Source organism: Podarcis pityusensis (genome assembly GCF_964106645.2).
Source record: "Podarcis pityusensis genome assembly, chromosome: 8".
In the NCBI taxonomy this organism is placed as follows: domain Eukaryota; kingdom Metazoa; phylum Chordata; class Lepidosauria; order Squamata; family Lacertidae; genus Podarcis; species Podarcis pityusensis.
In genome coordinates this window covers 38,077,704-38,094,512 of record NC_138033.1, presented here as the reverse complement: position 1 = coordinate 38,094,512, position 16,809 = coordinate 38,077,704, and the positions used below count along the sequence as shown (strand labels likewise).

General features: G+C 47.0%; 1 protein-coding gene across 13 annotated transcripts in view; it reads right to left on the bottom strand.

The window, feature by feature from the left end:
* Positions 1 to 555: 555 nt before the first annotated feature.
* Positions 556 to 16,809, bottom strand: part of LOC308483257 (C-signal-like) — a 26,067-nt gene continuing 9,813 nt past the window's right edge. Inside the window, exons 2-9 of one of the 13 annotated variants that reach the window (XM_081016930.1) lie at positions 14,403 to 14,526; positions 11,957 to 12,041; positions 10,534 to 11,372; positions 10,061 to 10,112; positions 9,315 to 9,505; positions 2,603 to 2,761; positions 1,594 to 1,704; positions 556 to 766 (exon numbers count right to left, since the gene is read on the bottom strand). In XM_081016930.1, the coding sequence (XP_080873056.1) occupies positions 653 to 766; positions 1,594 to 1,704; positions 2,603 to 2,761; positions 9,315 to 9,505; positions 10,061 to 10,112; positions 10,534 to 10,815 (909 nt within the window). In that variant the 5' untranslated portion in view covers positions 10,816 to 11,372; positions 11,957 to 12,041; positions 14,403 to 14,526 and the 3' untranslated portion in view covers positions 556 to 652. Of the gene's footprint in view, positions 767 to 1,593; positions 1,705 to 2,602; positions 2,762 to 9,314; positions 9,506 to 10,060; positions 10,113 to 10,533; positions 12,042 to 14,402; positions 14,527 to 16,809 lie in introns of all 13 variants that reach the window. The other 12 variants (XM_081016933.1, XM_081016936.1, XM_081016932.1 and 9 more) reach the window with 12 other exon arrangements.

Below are 16,809 nucleotides of genomic sequence, written 5' to 3'. Positions count from 1 at the left end.
TGATGTCAGAATGAAGTTAAGTGGTTTTAGCAGCAATGTTATTAAGGTGTATGTAAAAATGGATTGTTAACAGGTGAAAATCTAAAGTTATAATATATTAAGTTAAAGGATTAAGATAAAAACAAAGAGGGAAAGGAATTGCTGAATTAATTAATAGAACTGGAATACAAAAAAGGGAGGTGTGAGGAGGTCAGGGAAGCAAGGAAATGAAATGTAAGGCATGGAAAGATTGATGTGTTTTTTAAGTGTTTTTTATCTTTTTTCTGTATTTTGTATTTTCTTTTCTTTTTTATTTCTTTCTTTTTTCTTTTTTTAATGTAATCTTTTCTTTGAAACTTTAATAAATATCATTTAAAAAAAAACCAAGGTCTTCTCCTTTGAAGAAGGAGCAAGTGGAGGTGGGGCTGTGTTGCCAAGTCGATTCTTTCCCTCCACCAAACTGAAAACCAAAACAACTTGCAAACTTGAAATGGGATCTATCAGTTGGCATCAACAGGCATTTCGGGATACAGCAGAAACAAGCAAGCAAGCGAGAAAGAAATGGAAGCGGGCAACTCAGGAAGTTCACATAGCTTTATCTGTGTTTTATTGCCATCACAGACTTCATGGAGCGGATGGATGGATGGAGGCCCATGATTTGTGACTCGTTTTCTCACCAAGGAACAACACGCCCTTTCCAGTCAATGAAAGACCCTGAGTCTTTGTCAGTGACAGCAGAAAGCACTTTCAAGATCCCACTGCAACTCTCACTCACTGTAGTTGGGACCTATGAAATTGAGAGGGAACAGTTAGAAACGCCACAGGAATTACTAGGGAATCTGCCTTTCCCCTGGTTGACAGGGGTGACTACCTGCTCCCTTCTATCAGTCTCTTACCCTCATGAGCACAGGGACAGACCTTGTCATAATCTGCCACACAACGGAATGCATGAACATGTGCAAGTGAGAAGGCCTTGGCATCTCCTCTCCAATCCCAGAGCTGCTCACCAGCGCCACCTGCTGCTGTGCCTGCTTCCAGCTTTTGTATTATACTATTTTATTGAAATTTTTGTTTTTGTTTTAGATATGTACCAATGACCCCCAATTGTTTGCGCCTCCTATTTACCTCTTTCTCACTTCCTTAAGAAATTATCTATATTTTAAAGTATCATACAGATGTTTCCCAATGCATAGGTTGAATTAACCAAGTTTATACCCTCTCCATCTTTCACAAGGAACATGCTGTTGGGGTTCATTGACTGAGCTGGAGTCCCTCCCCAGGAGCCTGGCCTTTTGCAGTCTAAAAGAGGGCATTCTTCCAATTCAAGGTATTATTATTAATTATTGAATTTATACACACTCGCAGGTCTTAGGGCAGTTTACAGAAGTACAACCAGACTAAGGTGTAGTTGGAGCTCAAAGTGAGTGTTACACCTGCCCAAGAAAGACCTCAGCAGTGGATTTGAGGCTGCTCCTTATGCAGCAAATGTGGAGCCCCCAGGAAGACTCCCTGATACTCCCTGGCCTTCCATTACAGAGACTTCCTCAAAGGGGAAAATCACTAAAATGCCTGACCATCCAAGGCATTTTAATGGGTGGATCTGGCCTCACTTACCAGACATGTCCCCATGGAAGTTTTCACCCAGCCAGGGTGGATGGAGATGCAAAGGATCCCCAACGGACCATACTCCAAGGACTGGCACCTGGTCAGCATGTTCACAGCAGCCTGAGGGCAAGAGGTGCCATGAGAAGAGGGCACATCAGGTGTGAGGTGTTCCAGGCAGAGGGCCCTTAAAGACTCAGGAGCACCAGGGTCCAGTTGCCCTGATAATTACACAAAAAGGTGGTGTCCAAGGTCTGGTTGCCCCCCCAAGTGTTTAGGATTAGGGAGGATGCACACACAGGGCACCTGTGCTGCCTGGAGAAGTTCATAGCATATCCAGCTTAAAAGCAGCACTCAGGCAGCAGCAGCAGCAGCAGCAGCAGGAGAAGGAGGAGCTGGCCACTCTCTGGCAGCCAGAGCACAGAAGGCTGAGTGGTTAAATGCTGAACCTCTGAGTGTGGCCAAGAAGTGGTGAGTTCACCATTCAGAATTATTATTTCATTTATTTAAACAAGGCCATCATTATCAATGACATTGCATTTTTCGTTTGGGTGATGTAATGGTGGTGCAATTGATAACGACTGTATATGATTTTATCATATCACCATTACCATTACGTCACCCAAATAAATAATGAAAGGTAGATGACACGGTATATCTACACAAACATAAATTTTATGCTGTTTCTGGGCATTATAATTCCTGTTGCCACTAAAAATTCAGGCCTTGAGGAGCTACCCCAGTGGACTGTTGTCATGAGGGTGAAGTCGCATGAAAACCCTGGTGCAGAATAAGTTTAAAAGTGGATCTCATCAACGTCACATTTTCCAACACATCCACTAGGCTCTGACGTTTACCCTACATAAGAACTCGAAATTTCATAACTTGGCTAATTCACAAACCACTTGGAATCTGGTGCTTCCTTTAGACTAACTGGTGTGGGCTGCTGTTTTGGACTAGCTGCATCTTCCACATCTTAATCATACTTCAAACATTAGGAGCACACAGCCTTGAGAGGTACCTTGCTGCAGCGGTAGGAGATGACTTGAGAGAGGCCCCATCCAGCCATTTTCTCGAGAGAGCCAAAGTCACTGGCTAAGTTGACGATGCTTGCCTTGCTGCAGCTCAGCCCTTCTTGGAGGCTTCTTTGGGCAGCAACCTTCAGCAAGGGCAAGAAGGCCTGGGAGAAACCAGCACAACTGGGCTCATTAGCTGGAAGGAAGATCCCAGGCGCTGGACAGCCACTCAGAGAAGCCATTTCTAGTGGCAGGAAAGTAGCGAAGTGTTATGTACTGAGTTGCATAGGATCCAAACTGTAGCAGTCTGATTGGTCCTAGAACAATAGGATCCAAAAGGCAGCAGTCTGATTGGTCCTAGAACAATAGGATTCAGAATGCAGCAGTCTGATTGGTCCTAGAACAATGCAGCAGTATGATTGGTTGGCAGGAACCACCCAATCCTGCTCCAGATAGAAGTGAATCCACAACCTGATTGGCTTACAGTAGAATTCCAGAATTAGCCAATCATGTGCAGCCCATTGTGTAAATAATGTATATAAAGCAGATACTGTGAGGGGACATTTATTCATTCCTCCTCACCACTATGAGCTGAATAAAGAGCATGAAATCACTTTGCGACTCTGAGTATATTTCACTGGCGACGAAGGTGGGATCCCGCTGAGCTGACTGCCACACACAGCACCGCAGCACCGCCAACTGCCGCACCGCTGCCTCGCACCGTGTATCCAGGCTTCAGCTCCGGGGCACAAGGAACTCAGAATGGCAGCCAACAGCAGCTTCTCGCCATTCAACCCAGCATCTGGAGACTGGGAAGCGTACGCCTCCCGTTTCACCTTCCTCCTAGAAGCCAAAGGGGTCACCGACGAAGAAGACGCCAAGAAGAGGGCGATATTCTTCAGCGTCTGCGGAGAGGAGACGTTTGAAATCGCCCGGGCTCTCCTTGCGCCTGAAGACGTCGCTACTGTTCCATACAAAACAATAATGGAACAGCTGAAGGGGCACTTTTCGCCGCAGCCCTCAGTGGTGGCTCGTCGAAATGCCTTCTACGCAAAGCGGCAAGCCCCTGGGGAAACCATAACTGGGTTTGTGACCTCTCTCCGCCAAGCCGCCCGGTTCTGCAACTTCTCAGAGCTGGAGAACATGCTTCGTGACCGCCTCGTCGGTGGCCTGAAGGATGAGAAGCTGCAACGGCGCCTCTACGCTAAGAAGGACCTAACGTTCCAGGTCGCTCTGGAGGAGGCCCTGGCAACAGAAGCTGCCGAGAGGTCGACCCAAGAGGCACGGCCGAGCCTGCCATCCCAACCGAGGGTCCACCATGAAGACCTCACCGACGACTCAGGATCCGACAGGGAGGAGGTGCACCGAGTACAGCAGCGCACTCAAGCAGCGCACAGACCACAGCTGCCTCGACGAGAAGGAGGGAACTGCGCAAGCTGCGGGGAGAGTCACGAGAGGAGGACCTGCCGTTTCCGCAACGCAGAGTGCAGGCAGTGCAGAAAATCGGGACACATCGCCCGGGTGTGTCGGGCTCGGCCCACCCGACACCAGGCATCAGATGACCAATCCAAGAGCCCCAGGTCCCGGGGCCCAACGCACCAAGGCAACTCGACGGAGCTCACGGACTTCCAGGTATACCAGTTGCCCCACCCCAACGTAGAGAAAATTTATGTAGAGGTACAGATAGAGGGGGCCCCATGCCGCATGGAGCTTGACACGGGTTCAACTCTATCCATAATCTCGGCAAGGACCTTAAGGAAACTGTGTCCCACTGGGGGTCCCAAACTCAGGCCGGCCCCATTCACCCTCCGGGACTTCCAGAAACGTAAGGTCCCCACAATGGGGGTGGGGACCTTCAGGGTGCAATACCGAGGGCGGACGCGGCAACTGGACTTGCTTGTGGTCAAGGGCCCCTACATAAGCTTACTGGGATTGGCATGGTTTGGACCACTGGGGCTAGCTGTCACCGGGGTGAACCACACTAGCTTACAAGTGGACGTGGACGCCATATGCAAGGAATTTCCAGGGGTTTTCGATGGGAAATTGGGACAGTATACGGGCCCCCCCATTGCGCTACAGCTTGACCCCGCAGTACGACCGGTCAGGCTCAAGGCCCGCCGGGTCCCGTTCGCCTTGAAACCCCGTATAGACGAGGAATTGGACCGACTCGTAGAGCAAGGAGTGCTGGAGCCGGTGCCTAATGCTCCCTGGGAAACCCCAATCGTCACACCCGTCAAGCCTAATGGTTCGGTCCGCATCTGCGCAGACTACAAATGTACCATAAACAAGGCCCTCACGGCCCACGCATACCCAGTGCCAGTGGTCAGCCATGTCCTGGCCACCCTGGCTGGGTCGAAAATTTTTGGCAAGCTGGACTTGGCCCAAGCATATCAACAGCTGCCAGTAGATGAGGCCACAGCAGAGGCACAGACGATTGTGACGCACAGAGGAGCGTTCAGGGTAAAGCGGCTGCAATTCGGTGTCAGCGTGGCACCAGGCATATTCCAGAATATAATGGACTCTCTCCTTAAAGGGATTCCTGGCGTCACCCCCTTCTTCGATGATGTGTTGATTGCCGGCCCCACACCAGAGGAGTTTGAGGACCGCCTCCGCACCGTTCTGCACCGTTTCCAGACGGCGGGTCTCAAGGTGAAGCGGGAAAAATGTCTACTAGGAGTGCCTCAGGTGGACTTTCTGGGATTTATGGTGGACGCAGAAGGGGTCCACCCGACTGGGGACAAGGTACGGGCCATTTGTGATGCCCCAGCGCCCAAGAGCAAGACTGAACTTCAGGCCTTCTTGGGACTATTGAACTTTTACCATTCCTTCCTTCCCCACAAGGCGGCGGTAGCGGAGCCCCTACACAGACTCCTGGACAAGCGGGCCCCTTGGGTGTGGGGCCAGCGCCAGGAGGCCGCATTCCAGGCAGTCAAGGACTTGCTTGTCTCAAACTCGGTCTTGGCACACTTCGACGAGAGGCTGCCGGTGGTGCTAGCATGCGACGCCTCACCCTATGGCATTGGAGCTGTCCTGGGGCACCAACTCCCGGATGGAAGAGAGGTACCGGTGGCGTACTTTTCCCAGACACTCAACACAACCGAGCGGAACTACTCGCAAATCGACAAGGAGGGTCTGGCAATCGTAAAGGGAGTAAAAAAATTCCATGATTTCTTGTACGGGCGGCCCTTCACCGTGGTGACTGACCACAAGCCGTTGCTTGGCTTGTTTGCCCCCGAAAAGCAGACCCCCCAAGTGCTGTCTCCTCGCGTCCTCAGGTGGTCAATTTTCCTTGCCAGCTACCAGTATGCACTGATTCACCGACCTGGGAAGGCGATGGGCCATGCGGACGCCCTCAGCAGGCTACCACTACCGGAAACAGGCCCTGACCCAGCACCTGCACAAGAGGTTATGAGCCTGGAGCTGCTTCCCGACCGCCCCATTCAGGCACAAGAAGTTGCACACCATTCCAAGAAAGATAGGGTCATCTCCCGGGTCCTGGACTGGGTGTGGAGGGGATGGCCCAGCAGCAGCCCCGGGCCAGAATTCGCCGGCTACACAACCCGCAAACATGAACTGTCGGCCCACAAGGGGTGCCTGTTATGGGGAAGCAGAGTCGTTGTTCCCCAGCCCCTCTGCAAAAGGGTCCTCACAGCCCTACACGAGACACATGCAGGGGTAGTAAGAATGAAGGCCCTTGCCAGGAGTTATGTGTGGTGGCCGGGGATCGATGGAGAGATAGAGGCCTGGGTCAAACACTGCCAGGCCTGCCAAGAATCCCGCCCAGATCCCCCAAGGGCCCCAGTCCAGTCCTGGGAGTCCGCCCGAGCACCATGGTCACGCCTGCATGTGGATTTCGCTGGCCCCTTTCAGGGGAAAACATTCTTCATAGTGGTGGACTCCTACACCAAATGGCTGGAAGTCGCACTGGTACCGTCCACTTCCACGTCCGCAGCCATCCGGGTACTACGCAGGCTGTTTGCAACCCACGGGCTCCCTGACACTCTCGTCTCAGACAACGGGACTGCATTTACGTCAGGAGAATTCCAAACCTTCACAGCGCAGAACGCCATCCGCCACATCCGTTCGGCGCCGTTCCACCCTGCCACCAATGGCCAAGCAGAACGCATGGTGCGGACCACCAATGACACCCTTCGCCGCATGACGCAAGGGGACTGGGAGTACCGCCTTGCCACATTCCTTCTAGCACAGCACAGCACCCCCAGCTCAACGACTGGCCGGAGCCCCGCTGAACTACTAATGGGTCGGCGCCTTGCAATCAGATTGGACCGCCTTCACCCCGATAGAGCTCAGGATGAGATAGTGGTGGGGGAAGGCAGGAACCCCCGGACCTTCGAGGCCCAGGACCCAGTGTACGCAAAGAATTTTGGGGCAGGCCCAGCATGGGTACCCGCCACAATCACCAGGGTCACTGGCCCCGTGTCGTACGAGGTGCTAACGGATGAGGGGCAATGCTGGCGCCGCCACTGCGACCAGATACGGCGACGATTCCCGGGAGAAAACCAGGAGGAGGACAGGTCAGAGGAGTCCCAAGGGAACAGCGGGGCAGTGAGGCCCATAGAGCAGGAGGGGCCAGCAGGAGAGGCAGAATCAGTAAATACAGAGAGGACCCGTGAGGCCGAAAGGACACCGGAACCAGAACCACGACTGAGCGAGCCGGTTGCACCAGACCAAACAGCCGCATCACAGCCAGCATCCTTGGAACACGAGCCAGAACCCGGAGCCCGGACCAGGGAACACCCCAGGCCACAACGCACACGTAGGCCGCCGGCATACCTTGAGGACTATGAATGCGACCTCCCGGGCAGGACTGGAACTTAGAGGGGAGGGGTGTTATGTACTGAGTTGAATAGGATCCAAACTGTAGCAGTCTGATTGGTCCTAGAACAATAGGATCCAAAAGGCAGCAGTCTGATTGGTCCTAGAACAATAGGATTCAGAATGCAGCAGTCTGATTGGTCCTAGAACAATGCAGCAGTATGATTGGTTGGCAGGAACCACCCAATCCTGCTCCAGATAGAAGTGAATCCACAACCTGATTGGCTTACAGTAGAATTCCAGAATTAGCCAATCATGTGCAGCCCATTGTGTAAATAATGTATATAAAGCAGATACTGTGAGGGGACATTTATTCATTCCTCCTCACCACTATGAGCTGAATAAAGAGCATGAAATCACTTTGCGACTCTGAGTATATTTCACGAAGGAAGGACTGGAAAGGGGGAAGTGTGGAAATGAATGGGCTAAACTGCAGGAGGAGAAGGGGCAGAACAGCAGCCTTGACATCTCTGAGTTTGGGCTCGTCTTTCTCCTTGCATGCTTTCATCTTCCTGTTTAGGGTCACTGTCAGACAACCCATCACATTGTCGTAACTATTGTCTCATTCACACAAACAGGAACACAGGAAGCTGTCTTCTATTGAGTCAGACCATTGGTTCATCTAACTCAGTACTGTCTACACTGTCTGGCAGCAGTTCTCCAGGGTTTCAGATAGGAGTCTCTCTTTAGCCTTCCCTGGAGATGCCAAATGATTGAACCTGGGAATTCTGCATGCAAGGCAGATACTCCATCACTGAGCTGCAGCCCTTAATGTTAATAATAATAATAATAATAATAATGCCATTAATATATTATATAATTTTAATTTTAACATTATTTGCACACACACATATAGTGTATATGCATATATATTTTCCTTAAAAAAAAACTTATTTAGAAAATAACTCTTTGGTACAAGCCCCTATCTGATGTTTAAAAATGGACCTCATCAATGTCTTTTTTTATTTTATTATTATTATTTTTTTTAATTTTATTTTATAACACCATACAAACAAAGAAGACAAACACAACACATTCACACAAAAAAAACCTAAATAAAGAAAAATATATATATATATATATAAAATATATATATACTCCTGACATAAGACAACAACAAATTAACTACATTAACTACATAGCACACAACACTGACTGACTTCCCTTCATCTCGGTTTCGGAATGTGTTATAAAATTTTTCTATCTGCAGTTTCTTTTCCTCAAAAAAAAATTCTTTACATCACAAGTGTTATATCACACCTACTGTGTTTTTTGGTTTTTTTTACCTCTGTTTCCATGTATGCCATGAATTTATTCCAATCTTTATTAAACTTTGTGTCTTTTTGATTTCTTATTTTCTGTGTCATTTTTGCCAATTCTAGATAGTCGAGTAGTAAAAATGGACCTCATCAATGTCAACAAACTTCCCTTGTCAGATCCTAGGAAGACACTTGCAGGGTTTGAGGGGCGGCGGCGTTGTAATAAAGTACCCTTCTCCAATGATCCATTGAAACCTCACGTTCCCTCAGTCCTTGCCTGGTTGTTTTATCCCCATAGTCCAGAACAGACTTAACCTAAATCAAATCCACCTCAGCACCACTGCCCTATTGCCACCAAAGTCCAAGTGTCTTCCTTGTGACCAGGATCCTGGGCCCATCTGACCTGAGCAGACTCTTGGGGCCATGCTTGCCTTGAGCAGACATGGTCTAAGATGAAGAAGTCTCACATATCTGTCACTAGAACTTCTGTGGCTCTTGGGAGAGGTAACAGCTTCACAGGACCGTTTCCTTCCTGCACCTGCTCTCACTCTCATCATGTAACTTCTGCAAGGTTCCAGAGAAATGAAGAGTTTGCCCCCCCCCCAACCTGACACATCCTCACCTGACTGACTTGCAAGGTTCCCACAGTGTTTGTGTTGTACAGGTTGGACATGTTCTTGGCTGTTTCATTAGCCAAGTGGGTAAACTTGACCAAAATGGCAGCATTGTTAATTAGCAATGTCAGGCCATTTTCTTTGACGTGCTCCTCGACTCTCTGCACAGCAGCCTCAATGCTCTTCAGATCTCGGATATCTGCTTGAAGAAAAGGGATAGCGATGAGCAAGCCCTGTTGATTGATTTAGCTAACTAGCCCTGTGTTAGCAGCAGTGGCTGTCCAAGTTTTAGAAGATACCTGAGACCAACTTGGGACCTTCTGCAGGCAAAGTAGATGTTCTCATCTTGAGCTATGGCTCCTCAGTTTAGCACACTACACTATGCTTTGCCTGCTTGATGAAGCCATCAGATGACCATTTCACCACAAATTCACCACAGGATCAGACTGGCTGGACCAATGGTTGGAGCTGGTAGAAGGAAGTTTCTTAAGTTCCTGTCTTTAAGCTCTCAGCCAATTTCTGGGAGGCTTGCACTCATGCATCAGCCACAAGAGCAGTAGAGCATTCTGGCAAGTTTTTATTTCTGGCTTGTGTTCCACAGTGCCAGTGCTCCCTGGGAACACCTTTATTCAGGTGGGGATGAAACTATATGTGATGCCAACAACAAGATGAAGACAGTAAGTGAGAATTTGCAGGGGAAATGTGTAAAATTTTGCATCCATCAGCAGTGTTAGCAGGATGAAAACATACATACCTAACTGTAGCACCACCAGGTTTGGATGTTGCAGAGCCAGCTTTTTCAACTTCTTAAAAAAGGAAAAAAGGAAAAAAGGAAAAAAGCATTTATGAAACCCCCTTTTTTACACCAAAATGATGAGACCCAGTGGAGGATATTAGTGCAGAAGTGGCCACATCCCAAGCATCCAAAGTTCCCCTTGCTATGTCATCTATTCCTCCATAATCTGCCATCCTAATGTGACCTAATATTTTGGACTACAATTCCCAGATGACAACTGCAGTCCTAAACAGCTGGAATACTCTGGGCAGGGGATGCCTCATTCTGTATCTCTTTGGAGCAATTGCTTCTCCTGTGCAAATGGAATTGCACAGAATTGGAACTATGTGACAGCCCCTGTGAAATTGCGTGAGGCTTCCAGTGGCTTCTTTCCTCTCCTTGATATTACTGCCCCATATTTCTGCTTGTGCAATGGATAGGACCAGCCTTACCTTCCCATTAGGTCCTTCAGGATCCAGACTGGTGGCAAACACCCACTCTGGCGGGTTTGGCTTCATCAGCAACTGGCTGACAAGTCCCAGGCCAATCCCCTGATTGGATCCTGTCACTAGAACACTCTGGACATGAAATTTATCCATGGCTGTTGGTTTGCAGGCTTCAGAATTCTTCTTATATAGCACCTGTGTTCTAGGATGACTCAAAAGAATGCACAACATTTTAACACAGCAGTGTGTACATTTGAACTGCCTTACAAGAAAATTCTCAGGAAGCATCTTCCTCAGTGACTCATGAAAGATGCTTTCCAATTAAATATAACTGGTAGGCTTTGTGAAGAAGCTTTGAAGTTAACCTGAGCAAGGCCCAGCCCGGTGTGTGCAAAGTCCAATATTTATGTGACCTGAGATTTGTAAGACAGATGATACGATACTATACGATGCGATGCGACAATACAATACAATACAATACAATACAATACAATACAATACAATACAATACAATACTCTTTATTGTCATTGTCCCATACAGAACAACGAAATTGAAAAAAAATCTACATAAGACATTAAAAAACCAACAAGCCTGCTACCCCAGCCATCCCAACCCCGTTAGCCCCCTAAAAACTCCGATACCCCATTTTAAAATACAATATACTTCCACAGAGACTCCTTACACAGCGTTTAAAATCAAAATCGCATTTGGATAGAAACTATTTCTCAGGCAGCTAGTCCTAGTCTTTATAACCCTGTACCTTCTTCCAGAAGGCAGAAGCTGAAAGAGATCATTTCCAGGACGTGCACTATCCTGCGCTATCTCTGCAGCTTTCTTATGGCACCTGGAAGCATAGATTTGATCCAATGTAGGAAGAGTGCACCCAATTTATTCTCTCCGCAGTCTTTACAACCCTGGACAGCATTGTTTTTTCTCTGACTGTGCAGCTCCCAAACCACACACACAGACCATAAGTTAATACACTCTCAACAGTACAATGGTAAAATGCCATCAACAGGTCCTTTGAGAGATTGTTTTTCCAGAGGTTTCTCAGAAAATATAACCTCTGCTGTGCTCTCTTCATCAGGTCTTTGCTGTTTTTGCCCCAGGTTAGGTCATCTCTCAACTCCATTCCCAGAAATCGAAACACCAAGACCTGTTCCATGCACTTCCCCTCAATAATAAGTGGCTGAATATTCCATTTACAAAATAATCTCTTTTGTTTTCTTTCAGTTAAGGAGTAAGTTGTTTTTCCTGCACCACTCCCCCAACTGCTCAACTTCCTTCCTATAGGCTGCCTCCCCCTCTCCAGCCATGATTAAACCAACCACCATTGTATCATCTGCAAACTTAATGATCTTATTACTGGGGTATTTGGGGGCACAGTCAGTTGTATAGAGCGTATATAAAAGTGGACTCAACACGCACCTCTGCGGCATCCCCGTATTCATGCTGAGATTGGCAGAGATGCAGGAACCCATCTTGACCCGTTGGGAACGGTTTGATAGAAAATCTAATGAGTAAGACAGATAAGAAAAGGGGCATGTCAAGGAAATGGGGCAGTGTCTACTAAAATGCTATGTTAGGAATGTACGGTAATCACCAATAAGAGCATATGAACTGAACAAGCTCATACTTCTGTGAAATGTAACCAATCAATTTAAAATTCTTTGTCTCAGAGTGCTCAGAAAGGGTATAAAAGATTTTGGTACTGTGCCATTTGCATCTCATGACCCGCACCATACCTTGGAAAGACCAGGGGATCCTAATGCAGCAGTGAAATAAGTATCAACCTCCTGGGTGCTTTTGCTTTATGGAAGTGGTCTCTGTCTATTCGTATTAGTCCCACCTGGAGACGGACAAGGCGGTGTGGAGTTTTTCCACAGCATCAGGTTCCTTCAGTATTCAAGCACAGTTTCTCCAAACACAGTAAGAACTAAGTCAAGGCTGACTACCCAAATAACTTCAAGTTTCTAGGCCACAACTCAAGACCAAACTCTGCAAGTATTCTTAGCTCAGAACTGGAGTGCTTTAGGGACTGAATAATGGAATCCTTTCAAGTCCTTTCCCGACCCTTGGGCTGAGTGGATGTCATCTAATTACCCTGCTAGCCTGCTTAGATGGTTGGTGAGCAATCCAGGGGTTGGCATTGTTTAATTCTGCTCACTGCACAGCTTCCATTGTGAAGGGCAAAACACCAAGCCAGGCATAAAGCCCCAAAATGCTTTTTTTGGTACCATTATTAAGCATCCCTGAAGTTGCATCACTGACTGCCACCCACTTTTATTCACCTTTACTTGGAAATCAACCAATGAGCACAAAGGGAGTTGCCCCAAGTCACTTTGACAGGCAGGACTGGCGCCTTAGTTGGCACCCATTTATTACTCTGCGGCTGCTATAAAGCTTTTAAAAAGGCTATTCTGGTTGCTAGTGAAAAGGACTAAAAGCTTAGAGTTGTGTGTGTGTGTTGTAGGCCATCTAGGAATCCAGCCCCTAGCCTGATGCAGGAAGTCTCCATTGGGTATTTGTCCTCTTCTCTGTGACTGTTCCATTCACCCTTTGGAGAGGACTTTCAGATTCCCCCCTCTGCCTTCTCTTCTCCAGAGAAGAGCATTCCAACTTCCTTCCGCCTCTCCTCATGAGACATGTCTGCAATCTCGTTTGGGGAAAAGGTGACTATTGGAATACAAAACATCCCAAGGGCACAATAAATTCTTCCAGCTGGTGAGTGACTGGCACATGCCCATTATCTAGTATTGATTGGACAACAGATGAGTGAGCTTGCAAATGCAGCAGCTTCACTATCCTGGCTAAAGGATACATGCTCTGGTTACCACTGGCAAGGCAGATAGGATCTCAGCCGCCATACTAGATGGAGCTGGTAGACAGCTGCCCTGTGGCTCCTAGAAGCGGCCACATCCTTGGAATGGCTTCTACTGGCTGGCTAAACCAAGTTAGTGTATAGCCGAGGGGTCTTAAACTCGGTGAGTTAGGGACTTCCTCTGTGTGGAAAGAAAGGCGGACTGAACAGATGAGACTAATAGTGGGTCCACCTACACAATAAACCCTACAGAATCTGGAGTGGAGTCCCTAAGATGGTTGGATGGTACCTTGTACACCTCCTTCTGGCAACTCCTGCAGCCAAGCCAATGCCAAACATATTGCTCTGCTTTCCTTTGGACCACATCAGTGAGACCAAGGACCTCCATACACACTACCCAGGCTTGCTCCTCAGGGAGGTCACTTTGGCGCTGCTAACACAGAGATTTGACTCCACCCCCGGAGGTGCACTCCATTGACTCTCAAGACAGACAAATGTCAACAATCAACAACACCAATATTAGATATCTTACTGGTGCAGGAGATCTCCAGATTAACCAAGAGGCACCAGACTATGGAACAAATGAGGCTCAGACTGCTGAGCCTTTGGTCATTTTGATTTGATTTGATGCTGGGGATTATTACTGGTAACTGATGTGGCGATTTTATAAAGCCTGGGAAGGAAGAGTGAGAAAAGACAAAAGACGAAATACCAGGAAGGTGAGTAAAAACAAACAAACCCAAGAGCCAATGAGCCCAGTTTAAGGGAGTCCCACTCTACTTGGAAATCCTTTGGAAAAAAAGTCCTAAGTAGTTTAAGATACAAGAGGAAAAAGTGGTAAGAGAAAATCTGCCAGTGGCAGGTGATACTTAAATTCAAAACAAAGAGACAGTGAGAACAAAGGAGCAGCGCTGCCTAGTTGTAGGAGAGGAAATGACTTGATATGTGGTTGGGACTTACAACATCTTCCCTTTATGGCTGTATAGACTGTATGTCATTAGCTGCCCTGGCTTCTTTGCAATGGTATTTTTTTAATTACATAAAATTGCTTACCTGCGTTAACTTACTAACCTGGGGCCAGACACTTTGATGCACTAGAGCAGACTGTCTGGGGACAGAGATACAGGCGGGGTGCCCCTAGGTAGGAGGAAGATTGCCCAATGCAGGAGACAAACCCCTGGAGGAACATGGCACAAAAAAGCAGGACTGTCAGCAGCCATGCTGTGTCTCTGGAGCTACAAAATTGATTCCATGCAAGTACAGCGGTTGCAGACCTCAGAAAACACCAAGGTGGCAGTGGAAGGTACAGTGCAGAGAACGATTCCTGCCACTCTCCAGAGAAGGAAAAGACATGTGGTGATGACAGGTGACTCCCTACGGAGGGGGACAGAGGCAGGAGTGGAACTCTAACACTGCCAGGAATGTAAGATCCAACCAATTCCTCCATTGACTCACTGACAATTTCATTTCCCAGAAGGTGGAATAAACAACAAAGGGGTCATCTCTCGTGGATCTGGTCTTCATCAGAAGGGAGAAACTGACGAGGTGAAAGTATAGGGAACCTTGGGAGGAAGTGATCATGCCCTCTTGGGTTTCATTATACACAGGCAAAGGAAAGCTGCTAAAATGTGGGCTGGGTGAGGTAACTGTTAGATGGATTTGTAGCTGGTTGACTGACTGAACCCAAAGTGTACTCATTAATGGTTCCTCATCATCCTGGGGGGAAAGTGACAAGTGGGGTTCTGCCCTGGGACAGTTGTTGTGTCTTTATAAATGACTTGAATGAAGGAATTGAGGGAATGCTTAACAATCATCATCATAATTTATTTATACCCCATCCATCTGGCTGGGTTTCCCCGGTCACTCTGGGCAGCTTCCAACAAAAGATTAAAAATACATTAAAACATCAGACCTTAAAAACTTCCCTAAGCAGGGCTGCCTTCAGATGTCTTTTAAACATCAGATAGTTATTTATTTCTTTGGCATCTGACTGGAGGGCATTCCACAGGGTGGGCGCCACTACTGAGAAGGCCCTCTGCCTGCTTATAAAATTGCAGGTGATGCCAAACTGGAAGGGGTAGCCAATGCCTCAGAAGACAGAAATAGGAGTTAAGATTACCTTAACAGATTGGAAAACTGGGCCTAAACTAACAGAATGAATTTCAGTAGGGTCAAATGTTAGGGTCAAATTCAGTAGGGTCTACACTTAGACAGGAATAACCAGCTGCACAAATATAAGATGGGGAACACCTGCCTTACTAGTAGTACACGTGAAAAGGATCTAGGGATCTTAGTAAATCACAAGTTTAACACAAGTCAATTGTGTGATGCAGCAGCAAAACAAAATCTAATGTTATTCTAGGCTGCATCAACAGATCATACTACACCTGGAATACTGTGTCCTGTTCTGGACACCATAATTTAAGAAGATTATTGACAAGCTGGAACATGTGCAGAGGAGGGCAACAATGATGATTAAGGGTTGGGAAACCAAGCCTTATGAGGAACAGTTTAGGGAGCTGGGTATGTTTAATCTGGAAAAGAGCACACTGAGAGGACATATGATAGCCATCCTCAGATCTGAAGGGCTGTCACATGGAGGATGCAGCAAGCTTGTTTTCTCTTGCTCCAGAATGTAGGACTCTAGCCAATGGCTTCAAGTTACAAGAAAGGAGATTCTAACTGAACATCAGGAAGAACTTTCTGACAGTAAGAGCTGTTTGACAGTGGAACAGACTCGCTCGTGAGGCCATGGACTTCCTTGGATGTTTTTAAGCAGAGACTGGATGGACATCTGTCATAGATACTGTAGTTGAGATTCCAACATTGTAGGGGTTTGGACTAGATGACCCTTAGGATCCCTTCCAGTTCTATGATTCTATGAGCTGCAGCTCCGACCATAATGCTGTCAAGATGGAAATGAAACTAACACCAACTGGCTCCTTTAGATGGAGGATGAATGACACCCTATTTAGAGATGAAGAAGTGCTTAAGAAGGCCCAAAAAACCTTGAGAGACTATTTTGAGATAAATATGAGCACCAATGTGGAAAAAAGAGTAATCTGGGACGCAAGCAAAGCTGTTATGAGAGGGTTCTTGATACAACAGAATGCATTAAAGAAGAGAATCCAAAATGAGAAGAAGGATAAAATATTGGAGAAAATAAAGGAAAGTGAAAAGAAATTGAGAGCAAAACCAAAGTTGCAAGAGATTTTGAGAGAAATAAAGTTATATCAAGTACAATACATGAAAATGATGAATCAGGAGATAGAATGGAAAATTAAACAAATGAGACAAAAGACATTCGAGTCGGCTAATAAATGTGGGAAATTGTTGGCTTGGCAAATGAAAAAAAGACAAAAATTAAATACAGTTACAAATTTAGAAGTGGAAGGAAGGAATATACAGAACCCAGCTGAGATTAGAAATTGTTTCCAGAGGTACTTTAAACAACTATATA